Source organism: Microcaecilia unicolor, chromosome 9 (genome assembly GCF_901765095.1).
Source record: "Microcaecilia unicolor chromosome 9, aMicUni1.1, whole genome shotgun sequence".
NCBI classification, from domain to species: Eukaryota; Metazoa; Chordata; class Amphibia; order Gymnophiona; family Siphonopidae; genus Microcaecilia; species Microcaecilia unicolor.
In genome coordinates this window covers 90,831,896-90,857,992 of record NC_044039.1, presented here as the reverse complement: position 1 = coordinate 90,857,992, position 26,097 = coordinate 90,831,896, and the positions used below count along the sequence as shown (strand labels likewise).

The 26,097-nt window shown below is 44.0% G+C and overlaps 1 protein-coding gene across 1 annotated transcript in view; it reads left to right on the top strand.

Annotated features, from left to right (window-relative positions):
• ABCC9 (ATP binding cassette subfamily C member 9) overlaps nt 1-26,097 on the top strand; it is a 454,126-nt gene that overhangs the window by 221,741 nt on the left and 206,288 nt on the right. Inside the window, 3 exon segments of the mRNA XM_030214004.1 lie at nt 58-130; nt 14,935-15,040; nt 22,871-22,972. Coding sequence (XP_030069864.1) covers nt 58-130; nt 14,935-15,040; nt 22,871-22,972 — 281 coding nt within the window.

Here is a 26,097-nt window from a genome sequence, read left to right as displayed (position 1 = left end):
TATTGAACAGCACTGTCTACTGACCTCAAACTTCTGTTTCTCATTTTATTTTTTTAGGTTTCTAATGGATATTTTTATTGGGGAAGTGGTTTATCTACATTATCTAATATAGATATTAGAATTCCTACAGGTATGGTAAATGTAGTTCAAATACTCGCCATTATTATTCACACTGAAAATGTATGAAAAATAACAGTTCCTAGTAACAGCTACTTTTAATTTGCAGCAGGGCAGCTCTAACAATTATCAATATGTGAAACAATGAAAGACAACATAAAAAAAGATACATTATCATTGGCCTTTTATTATAGGAAGAATTGTTTTGTCATATCTGATAGTTGTTTCAAGAGTATCCTGAAAACAGTATTTTAATTCTGCATTGCAATTGAGAAAGTTATTTTGATACTAGAGTGGAATATGTGGGGTGACTGGCAACTATAAATAACTGTAGTTCAATGCCAGAAAGTAGCCTGTTTTCTTGCCTAAATAGAAGTGAATTTTATGTAATTATGCAGATAAGGAAGGGGAACCATTTCTGCCTCACTTAGGGGTCCTTTTACAAAGGAGTACTGAAAAATGGCTTGCGGTAGTGTAGGCGTGGGTTTTGGGCACGCGCTGATCCATTTTTTAGTGCGCCTGTAAAAAAGACCATTTTTTTGCCAAAAATGGACTTGCGGCAAAATGAAAATTGCCGCACGTCCATTTTGGGTCTGAGACCTTACTGCCATGCCATTGACCTAGTGGTAAAGAATTTGGGTGGTAATGACCTACACATGTCAAATGCCACTTGGCACATGTCCATTACATGCGCCCAAAAATTTTCAGATGCGCGTATTGGATGTGCGCCAAAAATGAAATTACCACAAGAGCCACGCGGTAGTCATGCGGTAACTCCATTTTGGCATGTATTGGGCACGCATAGACGCTTATGCGGCTTAGTAAAAGGGCCCCTAAGAGCTTTGGAATAAATTAACTGTTTCATTTCACTAGCATAAACCTTATTGATCCCTTATTGGACATGCAAAGTCACTAGCGTAACATTGATTCCTACAAAAAAAAAATAAAAGAAGAGAGAACCACCCTGGAGTATTTATGACCTGTGAAGTCAGTGCAGGTTAAGGTTATGAAGCCAAAAACACCTGCCCAAACTTCAGTCCACACACAGCATTAATTGATTAATGACACACTTGATCAGTTCAGTCTCCTGGAATTTAATGGGGAAAATAACAACACTGAAATACTTCTAAAAACCACCCGTTCCAATCCTTAAACTAACTGCTAATGCAGTAGCAAGCTGTGGGGTGGGAAGAATACAATCACACAAGTTCATCACATTTGCAAAAAAATTACACTTCTTCACATCGATAAATTTTTATTCTTTATTATTCCATCACTATATCATATGTACTGCGTTCCCAGCACTCATAACTGCATATAGGAAAGGCTGCCTTCATCCATTCCACTGTGGCAACCACCAGCACACCTCCTTCAGTAGAAGATATAAAGGAAAATCAGTTTCTGTCTAACCCAGGATGCTCCAAATATGCCCTGTTCTCAATTAGAATACACACCAGTATTCCATGACCCAACCACGCCACATTCCAGCCAAAGGGTGGATTGTCTGAATGATGAAGGCTGAAACCCTCTCCTTTCTCATGGAAACTGTGCAGTCTCCCAAGAGCACAGCATACCAAGGAAGCATAAGGCTGTCATGGAACTTATAAGGACAGGGAAGGTGACACATTAGTGACAATGCTGAATACAGTAAAAAAATAAAAGGTAAGATATCTTGCAATCAATTTTATTGCATTACTGATAATGGTCATGACCACCACCCTTTGTTTTACTGCTGCTGCTGACTTCCTGATTCCCCTGTTCTCTGGCCACCACGGCTGCTGCTGCTGATCTTACCAGTATCCCTGGTAGAGCATCACAATTATACCAGTAAGTCATACTTGTCCTTTTTCCTGTCTTTTCTGCCTCAGAAGAGTAGGGCTCGCACACCTGGTTGATATGTCCAATGTGTGCTGCTAGAGCAGTGGCTCCCAAACCTGGTCCCAGAAACACCTCAGCCAGTCAGGTTTTCAGTATATCCACAACAGGGGCGTATCTGCGTGGGGCCATGGGGACCTGGGCCCCCGCAGATTTCGCCCTGGACCCCCCTCCCGCCGTCAACCCTCCCCCGCCGTCGCCGTGGGCTACCTTTGCTGGCGGGGGACCCCAACCCCCGCCAGCCGAGGTCCGCTTCCTCCTGCCGCTGCCTTTAAAAATATTCCTTCAGCTGGCGGGGTACCCCAACCCCCGCCAGCCAAGCCAAGGTTCTTTAAGTTCTTCTTCATCCTCTGTTCTGTTCAAAGCTGCTGAATCTGGATTTTGGAGTCTGACGTCGCTGCACTTTGCACTTACTCACATTAAACGTCATCTGCCATTTAGACACCCAGTCTCCCAGTCTCGAAAGGTCCTCTTGTAATTTTTCACAGTCCTCCCTTTTTATCAAGTCATAGTAGGGCTACCAGGCAATGGCATGTGGCAAATCGGCCCTACTGCTGGGGTTGTGCAGGAGCCCAGTGGTAGTTCGGGCTTCTGTCGCATGCCATATCTGGTGCTAGGAACATTTTTTTCTAGCGCTGGGGGCTTACTTGGTGGTAATTAGGCAGTGCTGCGTGCTGCCTGGTTACCGCCAGATTAGCCCGGGAGCCCTTACCGCAGGGATCCAGGAGTAAATGGCCACACGCCAATGTGCTAACTTAGCTCATGGCCATTTACATCTCCTTTGAAAAAAAAAACTTTCACCCACTGCGGTAAAAGGGGGCCTTGACGCATGGCAAACCCGCTTGCTGATGCCCCCTTTTACTGCTGCTTGGTAAAAGGACCTCATGGTGCAGTGGTTCCCAAATCTGGTCCTGGAGGCACAGTGTCCCGTGATGCATTTCCTGTTTCCGCGAGAGCAGAGAGAAGGGAGAAGCTGGCGGCGAGCCTGTAGTCTTTTTCTTCATTGACGTCGCTGCCACGGAAATAAAAGATGAAAATGCGCGGGGCGGGAGGGTGGGCTGCACCACAAGCGGAAGTCGACGATTCGGCTGGGGAGGCTTAGCCTCCCCAAGCCTCTTATACGGGGCGCCTATGCCTCATACTCAGACAAGCACGCATACTCTAAAGCTTACGCAAAAAAAAAAAATCAAGGATAACTGTACCAAAATACTCCCATTATTTATTCATAGAAACAATATGTTTATTAAACATTTTCCCATTCTTTAGAGTCAGAGTTCCAACCATTTCAAACATTCAGAAGCTGTGAGGGTGCTTATGTCGGATGCTGGTAGCCCTCTTCTATTCTTAGAGCAGAGCAGAAATGCATCCATTCAAGTCTACAAAAAACATAAATGACATTCACTATGCTAGTGTTCCCCAAATCTAGTCCTGGAGGCACCCTAGCTAGTCAGGTTTTTAGGATATCCACAATGAATATTCATGAGAGAGATTTGCATACACTTGCTCCATGTCTCTCTCGTGAATATTCATTGCAGATATCCTGAAAACCTGACTAGCTAGGGTGCCTCCAGGACTAGATTTGGGGAACACTAGCATAGTGAATGTCATTTATGTTTTTTGTAGACTTGAATGGATGCATTTCTGCTCTGCTCTAAGAATAGAAGAGGGCTACCAGCATCCGACATAAGCACCCTCACAGCTTCTGAATGTTTGAAATGGTTGGAACTCTGACTCTAAAGAATGGGAAAATGTTTAATAAACATATTGTTTCTATGAATAAATAATGGGAGTATTTTGGTACAGTTATCCTTGATTTTTTTTTTTTTGCGTAAGCTTTAGAGTATGCGTGCTTGTCTGAGTATGAGGCATAGGCGCCCCGTATAAGAGGCTTGGGGAGGCTAAGCCTCCCCAGCCGAATCGTCGACTTCCGCTTGTGGTGCAGCCCACCCTCCCGCCCCGCGCATTTTCATCTTTTATTTCCGTGGCAGCGACGTCAATGAAGAAAAAGACTACAGGCTCGCCGCCAGCTTCTCCCTTCTCTCTGCTCTCGCGGAAACAGGAAATGCATCACGGGACACTGTGTGCAGAGAGAAGGGAGAAGCTGGCGGCGAGCCTGTAGTCTTTTTCTTCATTGACGTCACTGCCACGGAGCGTATGGAGGTAAGCTCCGCCCCCTTTAGCCTCCCCAAACAGTTGGGCTACCGACCATCTATGGTATGAGGCATGAGGTCAGAAGCGCGAATTATTGCTGTGTGATAGGTGCGAGTAGTTGTGACATTGTGAGTGATCAGGACTGGATTAATACTGCATTGGGCCCTAGGCAAACGTGTACTATAGGTACATATAAAACATGACAGAATGCATGCAAGTGTGTGAGTAAAGAGCAATGTCTGTGTATACATGTTTCTGTGTCTCTACTGGGGACAGGCTCACATGAACAGAGCTTGCCTTTGAAATTCTGGCTGCAGTGAAGAAGATATTGGTAGAAATGTACCTGTTCACATACCGAGTGAAGGGAAATTTTTAGCCTGGGGAATTAACCAAATTAATTAAGCTACATGGGAAATTCTTTTCAAACTGTCCTAATAGGCCTCCACGCCATCTATATATCCTTTCAGAAGCACCAACGAAAAGTAAATATAATTTTCTTTTGCTTCTTCCATTTATGATGATTTTTTTTCACATGTAAAACATTGTTCACTTATACCTCAAGACACAAAGTTCACTCTTGGCATCTCTGGTTTTTAACAGAGGCAGTGTTCTCTCTCCTCCCCGTACCCTAAAGCTCTGGCTTCCCTACTTCTCATCAGGGATCCCCATCCAAGGTCCTTACTGTACGGCAATGCTATCTCTCATTGCATACCCCCCGCCCAAAGGGGTTATCGGGAACATACATTGTTCTCAATGGCACAACAACCCATGCTTTTATAAGCCCCATACACAAATCAATCACTATTTGCACTGACATGACAAGTTCTTTCTCCAATTACACCCACCCATTCCCATCCTCACATCACTTATCCTCCCCCGTTCCCAATGGGATTGATGTTCAGCTGGCAATGATCACTGTTTTTTAAAATGTTGACCACCACAGGCAGAGTTAGCGCCAGATATTAAATGCCATATCTGGCCACTGACATTGAATACCTGGGGCTAATTCTTCAAGTGCTAGCCTCTGCCAAAACTCTGGCGTACATTCTACCCATGGCTGAAATCCATGTGTCACACTTCAAGGGCAGACATCAAGCTGTTTCCCAACTGCAATGTGGACAGGCCACATAACCAAAAAAGAAAATACGGAGCTGCGAGCCCAAGGAAGGCCTTTTCTGCAGTTATTCTTCTATGTAGGCTGAGAACCAGGTGGGCACAAGGATGTAGGTTGAGGTAGAAACCAGGGGAAAGCTCTCCTTGTATGCTGCTGCTACTTCCCTGCCTTCTACCTCTGATTCTGGCCAGCTGGGTGTGCCAGTCAGCGGCAAGAGGCATGGAACCACTTTCAGCTCCTGAATGAATTGGGAGGGATGAAAAGGCAGTAGTAGGAGAGAGGGAAGAAGGAGAGAATGTGGGGAGGGGAGGGGGAAGGACAGTGAAAGGGGAGAGAAAGGGACTATGTATGAGAGAATGAGAAAAATTGGGGGAGACAGGGCAAGGAAGGGGAGGGAGGGAGAGGGGATAGTGAAAGGAGAAAACGAGTGCTATCTTGCCCTTTTAAAGATGCCCAGCACAATGTTTGGCAAGGAGATAAAACCAGAGGTGAAGCTGGAGGGAAGGGGTGCACAAGGGGAGCACCTGCTCCCCCAAACAGATTTTGAATAAAATGGTTCCTATGCAGATCAGCCTTCAGCCTTGCACTGGCACCTATTTCACAGTTTCTCCCTCTGACATCAAAACCTGGCTACACTTCTGAGTTAAACCAGTATCTTAACATCACCATGAAGAGGCTCGACTCAAATTCAATTGTTCTTTAATGTAAATATTCCAAAAAATAAACACAATTAAGATGCTGCTGAAATACTCATTGCCCATGCAGAAAGAAGAGTCTGTTCTTCAATCCAGCACCCTCAGACTGGAGGGACTGGGCTATCAGCCATAGAGCTTGCTGGTGACTGTTGAATAACACTAGTGAGAACACAATTTTTTTTTTTTTTTTTGGGGGGGGGGGGGATTTTGCTCACACCTTTTTCAGTAGTAATTCAAGGTGAGTTACATTCAGGTACACTGATATTTCCCTGTTCCTGGAGGGCTCACAATCTAATTTTGTACCTGAGGCAAGGGGGGGGGGGGGGGGGGTAAGTGGCTTGTCCAAGGTCACAAGGAGCAGCAGCAGGATTTAAACTGTCCACTTCTTGATGTCAAGACTAGTGCTCTAACCACTAGGCCACTCCTCCACTCCACACAATGCCCCCTCAGGGGTTTTGAAGAGGGCTCGGAGCATAAGACTTGCAGGACTAAGGCAAGATGAAATCTGCTGCTTTTACGTCTCCCTTGCACACGTGGTGGGGGGACTGCTTACCCAGCAGGCACGTAGCCTGAATCTGAGCTGATAAGAAAGGCCCATAAATTAGTGGGAGCATGGAACATGTGCCCGGAAAGGGCCAATAGCAGTTGAACTGCAAAATATAGGAAGTGGTAGTTCACAATACAACAGTGGTCTTCACTAATTTTTAAGTCAGGGCCACTTTGAATCCAAAGGAGTGGAAAGAGAGTTGCCAAATGTCTTCCCATGCAGGGACATGACACTGCTGTCCAGTGTGGGTCAATGTCATCCATCCCTACCAGGCAGCCTTCAAACTTTTCATCTGGAGGTATCTTCAAGGAGATGAGCATTTTCAAATGTATTCTCTTCTATTGAGAAATGCCTTGTCCTTCAAGTATGTGGCTCTTCCACCCCGTCCGCTTTCTGTTTTCTGTGACAAGCTTGAGAAGAGAGGCAGAGAGCAGTGAATAAAAAAACAGAATGATGATGAGGGCTGCTCCGGAGGTCTCCAGGGGCCGCCTTTAGTCCTCAGGCCTTGCATTGAAGAACACTCCAATACAACATAGCATGCACACATTTAAATGGGAGCAGAGCAGGTGGGGAAGAGAAGGAAAGGTGACAGAAGATCAAGAGTGTGTGTGTGGGATGGAGGATATTAGGGAGGGTGATCAAGAGTGAGCAGGGAGAGTAGAAATGGAAAGACAGATTGAGCAAGAGTGGGATGAAAGACATGGAGAGAAAAGGGGATAGCAAAGATGAGAAAGGGCTGAATAGGGATGATGAGAGCAAGGGAAGGGGAGCAAAGGTGGGAGATGGAAAAAGGGGGAGAAAGTATTAAGAGAGGGCCATGAGTGGCACCAATAGAGAAGGAAAAGACCCTGGATTGGGATGATGGGATAGAAAGAAAGGAACAAAAATGATAATATAGGAAGAAAGTGCTACACAGTTTATAAACTGTGAAAAGTACATACATATAATATGCATGCACAGATGTACATGCTTATTTTGATGTGTGTGATGATATTGTACTGGGCCAGAAGCCTAATTTGATGAGAGGGACATATTTCTCCTCATGCAGCTGATGGCAGGCTGCCAGCATAGGCTGTTCTTTCCCACTAGCCAGAGAAAGGGACCAGACTTCCATGTCCTGGGCCTGAGCCTGAATCAAGAAGTGCTTCAATTAGCAAATGTTCTATTCTTTAAAGGTAAGGGCCTATAAGGGGATGCAATGAGGAGCTACAGCAAAGCCGATGTGACTATCTGACAAAGTGCAGGGAAAGGGTGCTAAGGGGCTACAAAAGGTTCCCAGGGACATCATAGTCCTAGTCATGGCCAATGAACTCATTGAATGCATGGCTAGAGTTACATGGGCCACTTGGGCTGTCAATGGAAGGCATTACACACTCCACAGGGTCTAGGGCTTATAAATAAGATGGGACTGTGGCTCACTGCACTGTATGAAGATTCTTCTTTGACTTATCTATATCTCTTTCTCTCTGTTTCCCTTTATGAATAACAGATGTTTATGTTCCCAATATAAACAAATTTTGTGATTCCCGTCCCCTGCAGAAATATATTTAGAATGAACTAGATGGACAGCATTTAATTATATGGGTCATTCTTTGTGACACTGTTTTCCTGTTGAGATAACAATGAAAAATTATTATTCAGTATTTCAGAAGAGAGCTAAGAATTTTTTTTTTTTTTTACTATTTAAGGAACACTTTTCTGGGGTGAAGATGGAAAAAAGTACTTAGTTATGTTTCATGTCATCAGATTAGATCATGGTAATATGGGTATTAGGAATGTGTGTTAGTATTAATTCAAATAAATGATGGGTAAGAGGATGTTATTTTCATGTTTCCCTATCACTGTAAGGTTTTGTGATGAATTATATGTGTTTTATGGTTGTTTCTGTAACCCTGGTCTCCTCCATAAGTTCTGGGCATGACTAAGCTCTTGGGTCAGGTACTGAAACCAGGGCCACAAACAAAAGTTCTGTTTTGGTGCAGGCCTGGACTGGGCTTGATCACGGTAGGCCACAGGGTATTAAACAACTCTCGTTATCATTTTTCTATCAGTCTATGAGCAAATTTACTCCACTTGCACTCCAAAGAAACTCTCCACTCCAGGATTTGTATTAACTGCAACAACTTTACTGGAATGCTGCAACAGGCAGCTATCCGAACTTCATCTTATCCACATGATAAACAGTCCATGCTATTGGAAGAGGCTTAATATCTAAGTTGATAAATCCTAGGGTATTTACATATTTACAATTCTGTCCAGTTCTCCTACACCCACCCTTTCTAGCAGAATAATCCAAGGCTGTGGCTTCTCACTCCTTCCTCTGGAAAGTGTCCCACTGGGCGTTTACCCAGCCTCCGGACCCACTCAGGACTGGATCTCCCTGTCTATCCTTCACTTTCAGAGGTGCACTTCCCATGAGCTGCTGCCTCTGACACTGAACCGGCTTCTCCCTGTTCCGCTTGCCGGGGGGGGGGGTTACCCTTTTTACCTACCTGGAGCTCTCTTCTCAGTTACTGCTCTTGTTAGCAGAAACTACCTCTTAGTTCAGCCTTTGGTTATTAGGTCTGACCAGGATACACCCTCTCTTCATGGGTTCTGGCGGGGGTGAAGGCAACCAAAGACCATGTGATCTGTAACACTACAGCTCTTAAAACATCACCCCTCATATGACATCCAGTGTCCCTTAACTCCCAATACCTCCCTTTGGGCTGGGTTTCTCACCCTCCCACTGATACTATCCCTTCCCCCAGTGATTCTGGAGAGTTCCCTAAACCAACTTTAATAATTCCCTGGAGAAATCCATACACTTTGTCATTCCCAATTTACCAAGGGATTATATTTATTATTGTAAATCTCTTTGATCTGTTTTTTTAAATATAAGTTGGTATATCAAGCAGTTAAATAATAATAATAATAACAATAGGTCCGGTATTCAAAACCATTTAACTGGGTAGGCTCCTACTTGATTAAACGTTGCTCAGCTGGTAATCCACAGACATTAACTGGATAGTGCTGTTGAAAATCTCCTCTAACTGGTCGAAGAGAAGCCAGTTACCTTGTGGACAGTCCGGGGACAAAATCAGCACTTATCTGGTTAAGTGCCAATATTCAGCCCTTAACCAAACAAATAGGACAGTATAAACTGCAGCCCTATCTTTGTCTGTTTATCTTATCCGGTTAAGGGCTGAATCCATCCTCACATCCTCAGATAGTCAGTGTGGTACCTGGACATGGTCCGGCATTGAATATCTGGGCATATTTCTGCCAGCAGCAAAAACAAAATCACTGACTGCTGCCAGCTCAATATTGCCCTCAATAATAACAATAATAGAAGATTAGAAGAAGCATCCTGGTAACTGCAGCTGCTTGGAGCAGGCTGGCTGTAGTAGGTGGAGGAGTGGCAGAAGGGTCAGTACTACTACCACAGCATATATGAGAACAGAGCCAGTACTATACTCTGCAGACTACTATTTTTTTTTTTACAATTCTATTTAATATCACAAAACATATTACATTTATAGTGCAAGAATAAGATCTTATATAGTATAATGGAGAGGTCTCCTCTGTAAGAGCCTGATTTTCTAATATTTGACCATATTGTAACACTTGAAGGTGGGCAAAGCCATCACTCTCGAGCAAATTTTCTCCCATAACTGTTGAAATGAGAGCATCCTCCCCTCGTTATTAACAACATGGATGATCCTTCTCAGCCCCTTTCTGAAGTAGACAGCACTCTGCTAGACAGCCAAACTGGAAAATCTGCATTCCCTGTGAGAGATAACTATAATGTAACTCAGGGGTTAAACCTTTTGGCTTACATAGGGGACCTTTTACAGAGCGGCGGTAAGCCCAACGCAGGCTTACCGCCCGCTCTTTCGGGACTACCGCTGGCCCAATGTGGCTGCAGGTGGTAGTCCCACCCTAAGCGCACACCATTTCCAGGGGAAAAAGAAGAGCCCTGGAAATGGTGTGCATGGCGGTAATCGGGCATCACCACACTCTGCCCTGTTACCGTCAGGTTAGTGCAGGAGCCCTTATCGCCACCTCACTGGGTGGCAGTAAGGGTCCCCATTGCATGGCCATGCGGTAGAAGAGTTCTCTTACCGCATGGTCAAATGTACCTGGGGTCTTTTTACCTGCTACTGTAAAAAGGGCACTGGCACACGGGAAAAACAGCCCCCCGCTGCTAGCGCAGGGCCTTTTTTCCCACAGCTTGGTAAAAGGGCCCCATAGCCACTTCCAAGTCTGACATAAAGGTGTTATCAATAAACTATTTTTCAACTGGAAGTTGGCTCATAGTGGCTTGAATGGCATAACGGATCTAAAGTGTGTACCAATGCCCTCTCAATTTGCAAAGGAGTATAACTGGAAGTTAACTGACAGGCTCTATCATATAGTTCTATATCTGGGGCAATTAATCTCCTAATTTTCTAGGCTTTATTAAGTTTTGAAGTCTTATCCAAGTTATCCCTCCTTTTCACAAAAACGTACAGATACTATCACCCTTAAACTTTGAGACTTCTCTACATCTTAGAATCATGCTTCGTTTACTCTCTGTCTTATCACACCAGTTTAGGGCTTACACAGCAACACCTCACCCACTGCAAATGCAACTCACAGTGCTTCTATGTTTCCTTCTCTCTCCATTGGCTACAGCTTTTAACAAATAAATGTCACCTCTCAAAGTACAGTGAACCTACAGTTTTTCTCTGTTTCATAGCCATTTAGGATTTGTTGCCAGTTTACGTAGAGAGGTATGGTAGCCGTGTTAGTCCACTCTTAAAGGTTGTCAATAGAAATCAAACAAAATAAAACATGGAAAAGAAAATAAGATGATACCTTTTTTATTGGACATAACTTAATACATTTCTTGATTAGCTTTCAAAGGTTGCCCTTCTTCGTCAGATCGGAAACTTGCCAGTTTACAAAACCATTCACTTCACAAAGCTCTCATCTCCCTCATGGCCACCTTTACTCACACACACCTTTACTCTTTGGCCTACTCATGGACAACCTTGCATTTCCACCTCACAATACTGCAGACTATTTCTTTTCCTCCTATCCTTTTTTTACATGACCCAGCTTCTAGACCTGTTCCATTTTTAGGCCATGCAACTCATTCATCCCTCCAGAAGGACTCTTACACAACAAAGTTTTTATCCTGTGAACATAACCCCCTTTCTTTCCATTTCACAAGTAGGCCATTGCTCCTCCTTCTGCATCAGAAGGGGAGGTAGACACATGATGATGTCCAGCTCTCCCCCCCCCCCTCGTTCTGAAGCTGCTGCATTGGCAGCCCCCTTGCAATAAGGCAGAAGGTGCAAGGCCTCTATTTAATCCCTAGGTTTTGTTTCCCCTCTCCCTCTGTATCTGTCATCGTAGGAGAGGAGAATGGGGATTCAGAGGTCATCCTTCACTTGGAAGTACTGGTGCTCTGGAAGGCATTTATGTGGCCCAGCAAACACAGTGCAGTGACTGCTATGCTGAAGGAGGTTGTGGTCCTAGAGGGGGGAGGTCATACAGAGGATCCTGCAAGCTCAGGAGTAGATGCAGGTACTGATCATACTTAGGGCATCCACTCTTGAGCATGATGGTCTCCTTTCCTTGATCTCATTCTCACTCCCCTTAAAAATGTCAGATTTTCCTCTTTCTGACAGTTTATTTCTTGTCCCCCCCTCTTAAAAATGTCAGATTTTCCTCTTCCTGACAGTTTATTTCTTGTCCCCCCCCCCCCCCTTAGATCTCAATTTCCTCCACCTCTCCTCCATTTGGAAAAATATTTAAAATAAAATAATATTTTTTGTAAAAGCTGTTGTCATGGCTTTTATTTTCAAAGGAAGGTTACCCCATTAGTCTTGACCCAAGATTGTCTTAGCAAGTGACAGAAGACTTTGTGAAGTTCTAGTGCTGTTTGAATCACTTGGATTGAAGAAGTTAGGATCTATCTGACTGATACTCAAAGAAGGCAAGAGGTCAGGGGTGGTACAGGGGGTGGTGTTTGGGAGGAGTCAACAGTTATGCAGGTACTGGCAATATTTGATGTTGGCACCCATTTAACTATATTTTAACTTTAAAGAAGCCCTGATCCCCCTGCTGACCTCCAAAAAAGCCCCTCTCCTTCTTACCTCCTCCACCTACCTGTGAGAATCACCGTAGCGAGCCTCCTCCAACCTGAGGTCTAGGTAGGCCCCCACAGGCATACTTGTATCACTGCTGATTCTAGTGGGGGCATTGGGGACAGGAACGAAGCTCTCTTGCTCCTGTCCCTTGTGGTTGGCCTCTGTAAACAGCTACCATGACCTCTCATGGCAGGTTATAGTACTACCTACAACTCCTTTCCCCAACATCCTCTTCCCTTTTCAACCACAATACCAAACACCTACACAAAGAACTTTTCCCAATTGAATTCTCCTATTTAATGTCACCCCCCCCCCCAAAAAAAAAAAATCCATCTACTTATCTTCATTCAAATCTATTTGTTCTTCTCTAAGAATGTCCAGGTTTGATTTCCAGTCCCTTGTTGCCCCTGTAGTTTGGGGCTGTAAATCTCAGTCCATGTTTTTTTTTTCCTGGCCATTTTTCCTTCCCTCCACCTACCCCAGATCTAAGATAACACTTTATACTAGGAGTTCTCAACCGGGAGGTATGACACGGGGCCGGCACATAAAGCAGCAGTTTTATTTTTGCTTTTGTATAGGTTGCAGCATGCTTTCTCACATCTCTTTCCTTACCTTCCCTCCTGCCATGAATCCTGTTCCTCTCCTTCATTCTCTACAAATCCCCGCCCCTGGGCCTGGTCATCAAAGCTTTGCCAGCAGTGGCAGCCATAACAAACTGCCTGAGCCAACCTGGAGATTTTACTGTGCCGTGTCTGCCCTCATCATGTACACAGGAAGTTGTGATAGAGGAGCAGGATGCTGCAGAAAAAATCTCCGGGGGGGGGGGGGGGGGGGTTGAGGGCCGGCAACCTCGGGGGGGGGGGGGGTATGGCGAAAGCCTGAAACTGCGCCTCCAACGTTCCGAACGCTGCTGATTGGGGATTGTCGCTGGTGATGCATCCGGAAGTGGGAGACAGAAGCATGAATGCCTCAAGGCTTATGTCCATGCAGTCAGCTTCAAAACGTTGGATGTGCTTTTTATTATATAGGAAGGATTATCAAGTGATATTTATGTGGTTCTTTTCTGTTTCAAATGTAATAGTTGTATAATGTTCTATTTTGAAATGCGAATTTTAACTCCCGATATTGAAAACCATTTAACTGGCCAGGAACGGCACGTAACCAGCTGCCTGGTGACATTCAGCAGGGGATAGCCAGCTATCCCCTGCTGCATATTCTCAGTTAGTGACTAGGAGATAACTAGCTATATCGCATGACATAGCCGGCTATCCCTAAATATTCACCACAGTGGGCAGCTTAAATAGCTGGAATATCTTTGGCCAGTTTAAACCTAACCGGCTATCTCCAAATATCAATCTAGTTGGTTAAGTTTAAAGTGGCCCAAAAAACTCCCAGATATTCAATACCAGTCACTGGAAACTGCCTGGTATTGAATATCTGGACTGACCGCCAACCGCAGGAGTTAACTGGGCTTCCTCCCGTGGTCTGAATATTGGCGCCTAAAAAAATAGCATACAGCTAAATGCGTGCAAATCCTAATTGGTGCCAATTAATGTCAATAACTGGCCATTAGCATCCAATTATTGATGGTTAAGAGCTCATTAGCAAATTAAGTTGTGTGCACATCTCGGCATCATATATAGAATCCGAGGGTTCCTGCCTTACATTAAGCTTCAAAAATAAATGTAAAAAATTTTTTCAAATAACTCAATCTAGTCAAAAAATTGTGGGGTCTAGGGATTGAGGGATCCTTTTACTAAGGTGCGCTGAAAAATAGCCTGCGGTAGTGTAGACGCGTGTTTTGGGCGTGCACAGAATTATTTTTCAGCACACCTACAAAAAAATGCCTTTTTTTGCCGAAAACGGACGTACGGCAAAATCAAAATTGCCGCACGTCCCTTTTGGGTCTGAGACCTTACCGCCAGCCATTAACCTAGCGGTAAAGAATCTGGGCGGTAATGACCAACACATGTCAAATGCCACTTGGCATGTGTCTGTTACGTGTGCCTGAAAATAAAAAATATTTTTCAGATGCGCATATCAGATGCGCACCACAAATGAAATTACTGCAAGAGCCACGTGATAGTTGGGTGGTAACTCCATTTTGGCACGTGTTGGGAGCGCGTAGACGCTTACGCGGCTTAGTAAAAGGGTCCCTGAGTCAGTTTGATTCCAGGCCTTCTGGACTAAATGGAGGGATTATTGAACAAATTGTTATTATATCTGATGGAAATAGTTTTTCATGCATGCTGCTCTAATATCCTCAGACTTGTTCAGTGCTTGCAATTACACACATGTTTTTTTACTTTATTGCAGGTCAGCTGACAATGATTGTGGGTCAGGTGGGCTGTGGCAAGTCTTCTCTTCTCCTTGGAATCCTCGGTGAGATGCAGACCATCCATGGAGATGTTTATTGGAGCAAGTATGTTTTGTATTTGCTTTAGGTTTATGGTATTATAGTTTTGGTTACCATTTTTTTGAAACTAAAAAATATCCTATAAAGACCATTTTAGTTAGATTTCACCTCTAAATCATTCCTTCCACAATATCATAATCCAGTGCTTATACTGAGTTCCTAAAGACAGTCATAGGTGCCAGTAAAATTTCAGGGGTCAATATTTAAAGCTAACTATCTAAATGGCAACACTTGCTACCCAGAAAACTAGTGCTCACTGAGCCCAAGCAGTGACATCCAGTGGTGTTATCTGACTAATGCCGCTGAATACATGGGTAGTGCTGGAGTTGTCTGGGGGCTGGGCTAACGCAGAGCCAGTAGTTATTAGGGTACCATTGATACTCATTTTGTTACCTTAGATACCTGGCAACAGTATAATAAAGGATTACTTCAATTACCTCACTGTTAATTGGGTAAATGTCATATAAGGAAATGCTAGAGAGTGAAAATTCCTAGACAAAATAAATGACTACTTATTGGAGCAAATGCTCCAGGAACTGACGAGGGAGAGTGATTTTAGATCTAGTTCTTAGTGGAATACAGGACATGGTGCAAGAGATAGCAGTGTTAGGTCCACTGGGAAACAGTGATCATAATATGATCAAATTTGAGTTAATAACTGGAGTGAAAACACTAAGGAAATCTACTGTGGCAGCATTTAACTTTTGAAAGGGCAACTATGATTAAAATGAGAAAAATGGTAAAATGAAAAAAAAAAACTAAAAGGAGCAGCTGCAAAGGTTAGGAGTTTAAATCAGGCATGAATGTTGTTTAAAAATACCATATTGGAAGCCCAGACCAGATGCATTCCATATATTAAAAAAGGTAGAAAGAAGAGCAAAGGAGAGCCAGCAAGTAAAAGAGGCTATTAGAGTCAAAACAAATCTTTCAAAAATGAAAAAAGGATCAAAATGAAGAAAACAGAAAGCAGCTTAAGCACTGGCAAGTTAGTTATAAAGCATTGATAAGGAAGGCTAAAAGAACATTTGGAAAGAAACTTGCCATAGAGGAAAAAAAATCATAATAATAGCTTTTTCAGATATATCAGAAGCAGAAATCCTGTGAAGGAATTAATGGGACCATTAAATCAACAAGGAACAAAAAAAAAAAGGGAATTCAGGGAGGACAACAGACCATAGAAGAGAGACTAAGGGGTCCTTTTACTAAGGCACTCAAATGGGTTTAGTACTTGCTAATGATTAGTGCACTCTAAATGATAAGACACCAATAGGAATATAATGGGCATCTTAGAATTTAGTGCTCGCTAAATCTGTTAGCATGCCTTAGCAAAAGAACCCCTAAATGAATTCTTTACTTTAGCTTTTAATAAAGAGGATATTAAAGATCTACCCGTCAGGGTAACAGCAAACCAGGAAGAGAACCTCTACAGAAAAGCAAGCCAAACCAGAAAGGAGTAAAGGTTGACCAAATGACGAGCCAACTCAGGAGATGTTGCTTGCAAATACTTTTATTCAAAGCAACAAGAGAAGGACCTGACACGGGGCATGTTTCGGTGGGTAGAACCATCTGCCTCAGGGTCTCTGAATAAAAAGAATAACAAGAATATCTATACATATCTCATACCACAATATATGAAAAAAATGCACATTTAAAATGCATAATTAAAACATATTATCAACTTGTATATACAAATAGAAAGTAGTATAAAGCTCAAACTCCATATTTTAAAATGTGTACATATTAAAATATATATCCAGTGGTCTGCAAAATTATAAACCAATGAATGGAAATAAGAGGGACAGTCTCATAGTGACTTGAACAAACAAAAGGGATGCATGAGTATACATAGGAAAGCAACTTTTAAGGAGTCATCAATATAATCAGAAAAATGAACAGAGGAGGGGTGATGCCAAGAAACAGATGGACTGATGAACTAACTGAACACATGTATAAACCAAAAAAGACTACCTCTATAATTAGAATGACTCATTTTGTGACTGGTGTAGATTTGTTGGAAAAACAGCAATAACCGCTGGGGAGAGGCAGATACATATCAGTGTAGAAAGGAACATTGATAATATTGCATACATAAAGAAGACTAGAATTCAAGAACAAATCATGTACAAACTTAAACACTGAAAAGTATACTGGCCACAGTCTTATCCAATTAAATAAAAAATGAATAAGAAACACTAAACAGATGCTCATAAGATTATGAATAAAAACGGGTAAGGAACCAAAACCGGCAAAGAAACGGGTCCATCACGTGATCTGAAAAAAAGGAAGAACACGGTAAGCACACCGAATTAGCTTGTAACTGTATGAAATATTGTGATACTACCAGAAAATCTCTAATGGACAATCCTGACTATGTCAGATAAAATCACCATAAAATATATAGTTTCTGGTTCTGAGAGCCTTGCTCCTGGTCCAGTTGGTCAGCTGGTCCCCAGCTGAGCTTGAGGGTGGCTTGAATCTGCAGAGTAATATCTGGAGGTCTTCAGATTCCTGTCTCTGATGCCCTGTGAATTTACTTCTTTCCTTCCTTCACCTGCCCCCCGTTTCCTTTGGAACTCTCCTTTTCCAGCACAACAACCTTAAAAAAAAAGAAATAAAGGAGAAGGAAAGAGGTTTGCTGGAGAGCGTAGGACAAAGTATCAGTCCTGACCCTTTCTCACCTGTGGTAAGACTTGTGGAGACTGTGAGCTTGGGAGGAGCAGCTGGCAATGGTAAGTCTAAAGTTTGACTCAGAACTGCTTGGAGGACTTCAAGTTCTACTTGATGCAGGGGAGGGATCCTGACTCACCGCTTGGGACACATTGTGCTGCACTTGTGACAGTCGGGGTGAATGGCCAAGGAAGTTAAGCAGTGTTCCTGCTGTGAGATCCACTGGACGGCATCGGGGCATTGCAGTGCATGCAAGCCGGAAATCTCAAGGGATGCAGAGAAAACAGTGGCAGCAGCACATCTTTGGCTTTGGCATAGCATAGAGCACAGGAACAGGTGCCATTTTCTCAGGGCTGACTGGCAGTGAGGAGCAGCCTCTATCCGATCATGTGTAGAGCATAGCCGCCATTTTACAGTCTTGGGGTCCGACAGAGCATATTACACCAGGCCTATTTACTGAAGCTGGGACAGTCAGGTTGTTGCAATGTGCTTCAGTTTCTCACCCCGCTGCCCTTCTGGCTCCTAAGATATCTTGTTTAGTCTTCCAGGAGTGGGCAGATGAGGCTATCTCTGATTTTTCCTCCTTAGCTGATGTGGCTTCGGTCTATTCAGAGGAACTAACATTAACGGAGCCGTTAAAGGAGGGAGAGCTCTCTCCTGAGGAGGGAGATGATCTGAAAGTACTGAGGTTGTTTCAAAAAAAGTAGCTCAGTGCTCTTATTTCTGTGGCCGCTGAGAGGGCTGCCGAGAGGGGGGGACAGGGGGGACAAAAGTCCCGGGGCCCGGGCCTCCAGGGGGGCCCGGCGCCGCCTGGCCCGCCCTCTGTCACCGCCTGGCCCGCCCTCCGTCACTCCCAGAACTAACCTTAAGCCTCCTTTCACTTTGCAGCAAGCAGCAGAAGGTCAGGCCACTCCTTCCTTCCATGTCCCGCCCTCGCCTGACAACGTCCGCGAGGGCGGGGCACGGAAGGAAGGAGGAGAGGTCTGCCCTGCCGCTGCTTGCTGCGAAGTGAAAGGAGGCTTAAGGTTAGTTCCGAGGCCCAGCCCGATAGTGGGTGGAGGGGGGCCCGGCGACCTTGGGTGGGTGGGCGGTGGGGGGGCCCGGCAATCTCGGGTGGGCGGCGACCTCAGGTGGGCGGGGCCCGGCGATCTCGGGTGGGCGGCGACCTCGGGTGGGGGGGCCCAGGGGCGGCCTTGTCCCGGGCCCGGCTCCGGCTCTCGGCGGCCCTGGGCACTGGTGGCACTTTCTGTTGAGGAACCTTATGCTTTTGCGTCTGGAGTTCCATCTTCATCAGACATGAGAGGGCTTAGAGGTCCTTCTAAGGCCTTCCCGATGCATCTAGACATTCAGGACTTGATTACAGCAGAATGGGTCTCACTGGATGTGGGGCTGAAAATGGGAAGAGCCAAGGCTCACGCCTACTCTTTAGTTCTGGAGGAGAAAGATAAATTGCAGCTTCCCAGGGTGGACTCCCTGGTTACATCAGTGACTAAGAAGATCACCTTGTTGGTGCCTTAAAAGACCTACAGGATAGGAAAGCTAGAAGGCTAACTGAAACAAGCCTTTGAAGTGGCGTCTTTGGGCCTTCAAATGACAGTGTGCAGCTCATTTGTGGCAAGAGCATGCCTGAAGTGGCATCAGCAGTCTGCAACACAAGACAGGCGCCATATCACCCAGCTGGAAGTGGAGTTGGCTTACTTGGTGTATGTTATGGGTTACAGCCCGCAGTATGTCTTTGGGTGTTATGCCACGTCAGCAGCTCTGGTTGTGACATTGGGCAGTGGATGCAGCATCAGTCATGTCTAGTTAAACTACCCTTTTGGGGCAAGTGGCTATTTGGAGAAAATCTCAGGAACATGGTGAAAGAACTGGGGGAAAGTAAGCCCTGTTTTCCCTGATTGATCTGGTTCCTTCTTCTTCTGGAGTTATCCTCCAAAGAACTTTGGAAATTGGAGTGTTTTCCGACCCTCATCACACATAATGGGGGATCTCTTCTGCATCCCAACCTCCAGTCTTTGGCCCTCATGGCCTGGATGTTGAGAGGTAGAATTTGCTTCCTTGCATCATCCTGAGTGTGCATCCAGGGACTTGCTGCCTTCCAGTAAATATTCCACTAAGAGATGTTACTCTTTCAAATGGAGGAGGTTTGCCATCTCGTATGAGGGCAAGACCCTAGATCCCGTTTCCTGCTCTACATAGACCCTGCTTGAATACCTTCTATACCTTTCTGAGTCTGGCTTCAAGACCAACTCAATAAGGGTTTACCTCAGTGCAATTAGTGCTTATCATCAACGTGTAGCGGATAAGCCCATCTCTGGACAGCCTCTAGTTGTTCACTTCATGAGAGGTTTGATGTTGACATATCCCCCTGTCAGACCTCCACTTGTGTCATGGGACCTCAACATCGTTCTCACCCAGCTGCTGAAAGCTCCATTTGAGCCACTTGATTCCTGTCATCTGAAGTACTTGACCTGGAAGGTCATACTTTTGGTGGCTGTTACTTCAGATTGCAGGGTCAGTGAGCTTCAGGCCCTAGTAGTGGATGCACCTTACACCAAGTTTCATCACAACAGAGTAGTCCTTTGCACGCACCATAATTTCCTGTCTAAGGTTGTGTCGGAGTTCCATCTGAACCAGTCGATTGTCTTGCCAACATTCTTTCCCTGACCTCATGCCCATCCTGGCGAGAGTGCATTGCACAACTTGGTCTGTAAGTGAGCAATGGCCTTTTACTTGGAGTGAACTAGGCCCCACAGACAGTGCATCCAGCTTTTTGTTTCTTTTGAACCAAACAGTATGGGGGTCTATTTGACTGGCAGATTGTATATCCTTCACTTATGCCCAGTCTTGGCTGCCCCTTGAAGCTCATGTCAAGGTTTACAGTGTTAGAGCCATGGCTGCATCAGTAGCCCACTTGAGGTCAGCCTCCATTGAAGAAATTTGCAAGGCTGAAACATGGTCTTCAGTCCACACATTCACATCTCACTACTGGCTTCTGCAGGATACATGATGCGACAGTTGGTTTGGGCAGACAGTACTGCAGAATTTGTTTGGGGTCTAGAATCCAACTCCACCCCCCTAGGTCCATTTTATTCTGTTCATGGCTACACTTTCATACAGTTTGTATATAGTTTCAGGTTATTTCAGGTTAATTTGTGTTTTGACCTTGTTGTTGCGAGGTTCCATTGACCAATGGTTGTTGTTTTCATTGAGCCTGGTAGCTAAGGATTCCCACATATAAGAATTATTGGCCTGCTTGTCCTTGGAGAAGGCGAAGATACTTACCTGTAGCAGGTATTCTCCAAGGACAGCAGGCCATATTTATTTATTTATTTATTTTATTGCATTGTATCTGACATTTTCCCACCTATTTGCAGGCTCAATGTGGCTTACAGTGTCCTGTTATGGCATTGTCATTCCAGGATGTCAAATACAATTAGTGATGTAGAAAGAATAAGTAGGGAAAAAGAGTATTTAGGGTGAGTGTAGAAGATGGACTGTCGTATTGGGGTGGGTTGGAGAAGTGGTTTAGTAAGGTTGTTGAAGAGATATCTCTCTTCAGAGATTTACAGAAGTTGGTAATTTCGTCAATAGTTTTCAAGTCAGTAGGTACTGCATTCCACAACTGCGTGTTCATGTAAGAGAAGGTAGTTGCATGTGTCAGCTTGTATTTTAGTCCTTTACAGCTGGGGAAGTGTAGGTTGAGAAATTTGCGGGATGATCTTTTGGCGTTTCAGGGAGGCAGGTCCACGAGGTTTAACATGTAGGTTGGGGCATCTGCATGGATGATTTTGTGTACAATCGTGCAGATCTTGAACGCAATGCGCTCCTTGAGTGGGAGCCAGTGAAGTTTCTCTCTTAGGGGTTTTGCACTTTCATATTTAGTTTTTCCAGATATGAGTCTGGCGGCTGTATTCTGGGCTGTTTGGAGTTTTTTGATAGTCTGTTCTTTGCAGCCAGCGTACAGTGCATTGCAGTAAACCAGGTGACTTATTACCATTGACTGTACCAGGGTACGGAAGATGTATCTCGGGAACAAAGGTTTTACTCTTTTGAGTTTCCACATGGAGTAAAACATCTTTTTCGTTGTATTCTTCATGTGGGTGTCGAGTGTGAGGTTTCTGTCATTGGTAACTCCAAGAATTTTCACATTTTGTGAAACGGGAAGAGAACAGTATGGTGTGGTTATGGTGTTGAAGTTTTTTGTGTTATGTTGTGAAGTACAAGACATTGTGTTTTTTCAGCGTTATTCTCACATACCCTCCCACCTCCTCTTGGAATTGTCTCTCTGCTTTATTATTGTATTGATGGTCCCACGATCTCACGGCAGGCGGGAAGGCACTCGCACACGTACAGTGGGAGCACAGCGCAAGCTCTTAAAGCAATACTAAGCTTTTTTAAGCTCTAGACCAGGCAACTTGGTACGTGTCACCCAGATGTGAGAATATATGGCCTGCTGTCCTTGGAGAATACCTGCTACAGGTAAGTATTTTCGCTTTAGTCGCTAATATGAACTTTATGATTCTACCTGTCCCCACCATTGTGATATGCAGCACCTGCAATAACAGCATATGCTTTAAATGTGGTATATGCATACTTAATCTCTATTTCTTCATGCCAATTTTGAGGCACAGACTGTAGAAATCTGCCCAGCACTGGGTTTATTTCCCAAGTACTGGAGTTACTGTCAAGGCCTGCTCTAGCCTTGATCCAGATCTGACTTTGCCACTTAGTGGACTGATACTGTAGAAGTCTTACTTGCCAACCTCTGGAGCTACTGTCAAAGCTCACTCTAGCTATGAGGTCATACAAGTTTTGTGTTAATTTGCTTACCTAAAATGGGGGTTCTCTGTGGACAGCAAGATAAACCAACCACACATTCCTTCACTCTTTGCCTTTGACTGAAATGCTGGCAAGAGTGACACTAGCCACTGGGGGAGGGGGGGGGGAGACCATTGCATTTACCCAGAAAGACTTCTAGATTTTTCTGGGCTCTCTTACAGCACATATGACAGATAACATCAGGTGGTGGTGATGACACCTATGTGTAGCTGGCTTATCCTGCTGTCCCTGGAGAAAATCCATTACAGGTAAGCAACCTAGCTGAATCTGATAAGCTTTTTGTATAGTGCATCAAACTCATTGTTTATATGAATGCTTTTTTTTCAGTAAAAGCAGAAACTCTGTGGCTTATGCAGCTCAGAAGCCCTGGCTACTAAATGCTACAGTAGAGGAAAACATAACTTTTGGGAGCACTTTTAACAAACAGAGGTAATGTTGTTAATTATCAAATCCAACAGCATGTTTTTCACATAACTAAATCTCAAAAAGTTATTCTTTCAGTGTTACTCAACATATCAGTTTCTTTATTGGATTCCTCTTCTTTGATTTGTATTTGTCTTTTCATTTTAGTTTAAATTAATTTAGGGTCAGTATTCAGCGTGGTACTTAATCGGACATTGCCACTGAATATTGGCTCTGACAGCCCTGGCACAATCCAAGCAGTTCTTGGTTGGTCCTAGGGCAGATTGGAGATGGACCCAGAAATTTTGTGAGCACCAGCAATATTCAATATTAGTGCTTACACAGCTAACCGGGCAAGTAGAACTGTTTAAATAGCCAGAGCTGGCTTAACCATTGGACCAGGTGAGGCTCTGTCCCAGGGTGCCAGTGATTAAGGGCGCCAAAATATCCAGCCTCTGAGCTCACCTGGTCTACAGGACCCCTACTGTAGAGCATTACTGTAGAGCATTACCCCCTACAAGGAGAGCAATACTATCTTACTATGCATGTGGAGGAATACATATCGCTGCCACAAGTAGCATCCAGTATTTCTACTGAGTTTATCTGCACATTTGCTTGCTACTTGTCACGGTTGTGCCCATGTTTCGTGCTCTCCTTCCTCTTGCCACCTGGTGGCTGCAATGGACTGTCTGGTTACTGTCACCCATTCCAGATTTCAGCCCAGTCCGGTCCGGATCTTCCAGACTGCCAGACTTGCTCTTTCTGTTTGAACCTACACAGCACCTGTAGTTTCCTGGTGATTGCTGCAGCTGAGCCTCAGCTGCTGCTGGGCTTATTAGCTAGTTTGAAACCTTTCTGCTTTGCATTTGCATTGCCTTAGGCCCTGGTTTGTTGGTGCTTGTTGCACTTCTGTTTAGTTTGGGCTCTTGCTTGTGATTCTTGTTTGTTTCTAGTTAGTCTGTGTGTGGTTTAGTTTAGGGTTGTTTGTTTCTTAGTCTTGTTCCTTGTTTGTAGTTCTTTGTGTAGTTCTTAGGTTGTCTGTGTCTCCTGTCTTCAGTGGCTGCTTGCAGCTTTCAGTTCTGTCTTTTGCCTGTCAGTATTTGTTCCCTTTTTCAGTGGCTGCTTGCAGCTTTCAGTCCTGTCCTTTTGCTTATCCTTTCCCTGCCTTGCTGGCCCTGTATATTCCTTTCCCCTCTGACCCTCAGTCCCTGTTCAGCCTTGTTGGGATCCTGTTCCTGTCCTGTCCTATAAGTCCTGCCGGCCACCTGCAGCCAGGAGCTCAACTCCTGGTGAAAGGTGGCCATGTGCAGGTGAAACCTAACTGTTTGTCAGAGTTCTGCCTTGTCTCTGGTGTGGGGTGGTTTTGCCTGCCACTGCTGCTCCTCGGCAGTGGCCCAAGGGCTCACAAACCTAGTTCCTGTTTTGAAAACGTGACACTACCATCTTGACCCCTGGCGCAGGCGCTGTGTACCGAAACACAGCCTGTGTCATGTCTTTTTTGAAGACTGTTCTCTTAGTGTATGTTTAAAGAATTGTGTCCCCTTTTTGTGAGGCCCCTGATGCTGTTTTTTTTGTTGTTTGGACTTCCTTTTGTACTCCCTCTCTCTGCTGTACCAGCAACAGCAGCATGACAGGCTGCCTTCAGCCAGCCCCGGTCTTCCCTTTGCTGCATCTTGTGTCCTCTGATGCAATTTCCTGTGTGGGGGATGTGGCAGAAGGAAGACCCAGGGGCTGGCCAAAGGTAGCCTGTCATTTGGAGGGGCTGATTATAGGGACTCCCTGTATTTGTGCAGAGATGTTTTCACCTAATAAAGGGCCACCAAAACAGACATCATGTTATGAGTGTCAGGTGCTTATCAATCAAACTATTTATAATTACAATTAAAAAAAAAATCATTAATTAGGTTGAGACCTGGGGGCATTTAACATATTTTTTCCTATGCCTACATCAAAAGAAAAAGATGACATGTGGGATCTTGCTCCTTTTGCTTTGTGGAATGCAGTGATATATTATAAAATGTACTTGCCTTTTTATATTACGACAGTTTCACAGAGAGGTATTGAATAATGAGGGAAGGGCTTCATTCATGTAGAAGTTCTATCTAGAGTCAGTCTAAAAAATGTGGCAACATTGTCCAGTTCAGCACATTATTAGCTGCCAAGTTCATGCAAAGTTAATTATGTTCAGTGGAAAATAAATCTGTTGGCTCGGGCTGCTTGCTATGTGAATATTCCATCACTGTTTCATTATTGCTACCAGATATTACATACTAAGGGCTTTTGCTTTAAACTTTGTTTTAATTCATTTATCCAGTCCTTACATGCACATGGTTTTGCTTTTTTAATCCCAATAGTGAATCCTAAGAGTGGTTGAACAATTAGGTATAAACTGTGTTGTTTCTGTCTTTACTTGTTTTGGACTGCTTGGGTCCTAGTGATCTATACATCTGCTGTCTAGAATTTCGGAAGGTGAAAATGAGAAAATAAAAATTAAATTTTGGATGTTCTCCGTAGAAGTTGTTTACTTTTGCAATGTGTATATGGATGCCTGTTTTGGTGTGTGTATATCTATACATATGGCTTTGATTTCTGAACATGCGACATCATTAAAGGACATACTTTTAAATGCCCAATTGGGTATATATGCTAATCTCAACTTTGTTAAATATTTCAGACATATCCATCTACTTGCTCCCATGATATTATTGATTTCTATTATTCTGTCTCACTGTATTTTCAAATATAAGCCACATTGAACCCGAGCTTGCTTGGGATAATGTGGGATATAAATGTAAAAAAAAAAATCCTTTATCCTCCATCTTTTAAGACACTGCCTATCCAGCTGGATGGTGATGGCACAAAGAAAACAAGTTTGGTCCAATGAACTAACTCAAAATAACCTGTTCCTTAGCTGGGTTCTAGTATTACCATATTGAAAATGCATGAATGCATAGCAGCCTGACTTGTCTGGATTTTATTGCAATTCTGTATATTCCCTGCTGCCTTTTTAAAGGTATAGTTACTGATATTTTTGTGTTCAGAATTGGTACTGTTAAGCTTCCTACATAGGCTCTGAGAAGTATTTTTTGTAGGATTTAATGTTACTTCACAAAGTAATTTGGCAGACAATCCTTTATTTGTCTGCGCCTTCA